Source organism: Aplysia californica, unplaced genomic scaffold, assembly GCF_000002075.1.
Source record: "Aplysia californica isolate F4 #8 unplaced genomic scaffold, AplCal3.0 scaffold01051, whole genome shotgun sequence".
In the NCBI taxonomy this organism is placed as follows: domain Eukaryota; kingdom Metazoa; phylum Mollusca; class Gastropoda; order Aplysiida; family Aplysiidae; genus Aplysia; species Aplysia californica.
Window position 1 is genome coordinate 215,248 of NW_004798321.1, and position 4,364 is coordinate 219,611.

A 4,364-nucleotide genomic window follows, 5' to 3' on the forward strand; every position below is an offset into this window, starting at 1 on the left:
TGTTTGTTCTGAAGTACACATTTGTTTGTTTGTTTGTTCTGAAGTACACATTTGTTTGTTTGTTTGTTCTGAAGTACACATTTGTTTGTTTGTTTGTTCTGAAGTACCCATTTGTTTGTTTCCTTGTTTGGAAGACAGTCTAGGCAGCATATGCAGTCAATGTTGTTGGTATATGAAGCCAGTATAGTTAGTACATGAAGCCAGTATAGTCAGTACATGAAGCCAGTCTATGAAGTCAGTCTACAATATCAAAAGTATCTCTGATAAGGGCATGTGGCCGAGTGTCAGGCAAGGGACGAGTCTCTGTTCTATGCAGATAAAAACGGCCATGTATGTAAAAATCAACAGCACAGTGAAAGGAAGATCTTCCTCTGAGCTCTAGCAGAGGTACACAGGAGAAGATTACTTGTAACAGTTCAGCACTGGAACATTCTTCATGTCATCCCCGGTCTGGACACAGAGGTGGGAAAACAATGTTCATGAACGAAGAAAAAAAAAATCATGAAAACGCCTCACTGTTTTTGAGTTTAAGAGAAATATAAAAAACAATCATTAAAAAATAAATAAAATGGAGAGATAATGAGAAACTAAAAAAATAAGATGGGAGAACAAAGTGTTAAATCATTACAAACAAAGGTATCGCGATGTTCAAAAGTGCGCACTTTCCTGCTGCACCATCAATGTACAAAAGTGCGCACTTTCCTGTTGCACCATCAATGTACAAAAGTGCGCACTTTCCTGTTGCGCCATCAATGTACAAAAGTGCGCACTTTCCTGCTGCACCATCAATGTTCAAAAGTGCGCACTTTCCTGTTGCACCATCAATGTACAAAAGTGCGCACTTTCCTGTTGCACCATCAATGTACAAAAGTGCGCACTTTCCTGTTGCGCCATCAATGTACAAAAGTGCGCACTTTCCTGTTGCGCCATCAATGTACAAAAGTGCGCACTTTCCTGTTGCACCATCAATGTACAAAAGCAAAATACAGAAAAGGAGAGACAGGCCCTTAACAATGCTGCATGGTTAGTTTTACAGAAAAGAAAGCGAGACTCCAAATGTAAGCTGAAATCATTTCTGTTTTTAAATTGATAAGATGAATATTTGGAGTGATTTTCTTTCGGTCAGAACACAACGTTTTATGTTACTGTTGTACGTTGTACTGTATTGTAAAGCGCTCAGAGCCTGTGTACTTTAATCGGGGTTGAGCGCTATATAAATGTCATTTATTATTTATTATTTTCATTACGGGTTGCACGAGGACGTTGTTTTTCCCGTAGAGCAGCGTGAGCTTGGAGTTCTGGTGCAGCGACTCCACGTACTCTCGCGCCGACAGGTGGAACGTCTTTGGGTCACGGGCGTCCTCCGTGGCGTTACTGGCATCTCGCCGGATCTGGGGGGGGAGAGGGGGAAGGAAAATGTCGGCAATGTTTTACAGGAAGGACAAGAGGGGAAAAAGTCTTTTTCATTTGGGATTTTTCAAGAGGACTACTATAGGAGCTGTGCGCTGCATATGTTCTTTGTATTATTGTCCAGTGCACTGAGCACTTCTTTGTGGAAATGCACTATATAAATGCAATTTATTATCATTATTATATTAGAAAGAGTTTTACGGCACTTGCAACAAAATTACGTCATACAAAATCCGAAGATTAGAGGTGTTATAAGATAGAACAAAAACATAAATAAGAAGGAGGACAGATAAGGACAATAGATGGTTGATAGGAAAGAAGGAGCAAACCACACCAGAGCACCCGCCAACCCCCAGCCGTAAAAATCTACGTGGGTCACCCACTGTTGAAATAAGTAAAAGAAAAATCTTTCGTACAATACGTCCCCGCGACCCATGATAGCCCCACAGAGGGCGGCAACCCTCAACGTGCTCTGTCAGTCAAGTAAGCTCTCTATGGAGGGCTCAACTGGACTTTTATCGCAAGAGGACAAACAGAGAAAAAAATAAACTGCCAGATGGACGGGTGAGAAGGTTTCAGCACATAAAACGTGTATGTCATTAACTTCCTGTCCTGTTGTGTGTATGCATGATTGTCACTGTCACTGTCACAGGAACTCCTCCAACCACCCACTCACTGACCTGCAACCCTTGACGTTTGGGCGAGCCAGGGGAGGTGAATCCTCCCGAGTGTATCCGGTGCCGTTGGACCAACTCATCCGCAGGTGGATCGGTCCAGAAGTGATCCGTTGTCTTCATCTTGGTGTAGTCCAATGCACAAGGGCCGACTGAGGGGAGAGGTGAGAGGTTATGCCCCCTGTGTCAGGTAGTTTTGTTTTAGTAGAGGTTTTACGGCACTCGCAGCTGCATAAAGTCATATGAGCGCCAAGGGGTGGGTGTCAACAGAGAAGCCCAAACAGGGAATCAGACTTACTCTGCTCTCCTCTCTAGCTTCAACAGCACAAAGTCTGCTTCGACTATCAAGGCACCCCAGAAACAGCAGCTCACAAGAGTGTGACAAACATACAAAAGAAGTTGATGGAAAAAAGACGATAGTAAGGATCAGGAAAGAAAAAGCAGCAGTTCCCTGTTGCAGTGCAGGCACAGTTATGAGCATGACATTGATGAATCAGCCCATTTACAATTACAATTCTACTGTGCATAAGAACTTGAGATGCTAATGTCCCCCCTTCGGGAATGGTCTAAAGACGTGTTAGGTAGGATACCTTAGGCTCATTATAAACAATGCGCGTGTTTCGTCTCTTGTTGTGTAAGTTTTTATGACTTTATATTAATACATGTTACAGGAGTTGATATCATGACAATGTATTACTTCATATGTATATTGTTGTGGACCTTATACGTGCAAAAGTACTGGCATTATATTATTTTTTCTTTTCAATAAAAATAATAAACTTGCTTCCGGGGAAGCTGAGAATGTTTCTTGTTGTTTTATGTCAGCTGGGGTAATAATATGTGAGGCAGCGTGGTGGAATCAAGCGCTCGTCAATTTTTGGGCATGTGGAGTTATTGGTATCATCTTAAAGGTTATTCATTTGCCTTTATTTGGATGAAAAAAATATCTATTTATCTTGAATACAGGTCAAGATATTTGCGAATGAAGGAGGTGGGGGTCACCTGTTTTCAGAGGTAAAGTTAGTGAGAAAATGGCCGCCAAAGATTAGTTATTTCCTTAGCTTAAGAGTCCGTGGTAACTGAACATTTTACATTTTTTGTGACTTTAATCAACGTTTTTCAGAAAAATCCAAACAGAAATGAGTTCTTTAATGGGCATGAAAGGTGTTGAGCCAAAAAACAAAAATTTGATAAAAATTCACAAACCTGCGGAAAAATGCACTTTGATTATTTTGACGAGAGCCTGATTCTACCACGCTGCCTCACATATAGTGTGTTAAGCGTAGAAGACTTGCTGTAGAGCGGGAATATGAGCTATACACATGCTATTTATTACTATTATTATCATTAAAGAGGGTGTGGCACATGGATCCCCCCAGGGCATTTTGCGACTTTGGACCGTGTAAACTAGTGCACTCACCCAGCAGAGATGCAAATATTGGCCCATCCACGGGGTCAGAGATCAGTGCTTCCTGCTCGTAGTACTTGCTGGAGACACACAAGACACACGCTGTTATGTAGTGTCATACGACACAAGTCACACGCTATTACATACAGTCATAGTACTTGATGGGGACACAAGACACACGCTGTTACTTACAGTCATAGTACTTGATGCGGACACACAAGACACACGCTGTTACATACATTCATAGTACTTGACGGGGACACACAAGACACACGCTGTTACAGGGGTACAGCTCTTTCCAAGAAAATCACAGACCATTGTAAATAATATAAACAACAGCAACAACAACAACAATAATAATAATAATAATAATTATAATAATAATAATAATAATAATAACAATAACGATGGGAATATATATCGCGCCTAATCCATAGAAGTCTCAATCCGCTGTACAGAACTATCATCTAACCCTTCCAGCCCCATGTGCGTTTATTTTCAGCATCGCTTGTACCTCCCACCCTCCCAAGAGCGTATATTCTCTCTGTTTCGGGGTACTGAATTTGCGCATTTTTCGAAATCAGCAAACCTAAATAAACTTTAATTTTCATAATATTTCTTCATTTACCTTTCAACATTGTTATATGTTATTATCTATCTCAACCTCATTACAAAGATACTCCATCATTTTATAGAAGGCATGCCTCTTTTTCTGAAACACTGCAGTATTGGCTGGGGGGACTGGGGGGACTGGGGGGACTGGGGTTAGGGAGTGCACAAAAAAAGACCGAGGCTGGAAGGGTTAATACAACTCATAGTTTTTTATATCAAATGACAAAAAATGCACATTGTGAGACCATTTAACTACACAC

General features: G+C 41.1%; 1 protein-coding gene across 1 annotated transcript in view; it reads right to left on the reverse strand.

The window, feature by feature from the left end:
* Positions 1-4,364, reverse strand: part of LOC101845052 (small G protein signaling modulator 1) — a gene marked incomplete at its 5' end in the record, with an annotated part of 46,304 nt that overhangs the window by 40,090 nt on the left and 1,850 nt on the right. The window contains 3 exon segments of the mRNA XM_013089801.2: positions 1,248-1,391; positions 2,091-2,236; positions 3,505-3,572. Coding sequence (XP_012945255.1) covers positions 1,248-1,391; positions 2,091-2,236; positions 3,505-3,572 — 358 coding nt within the window.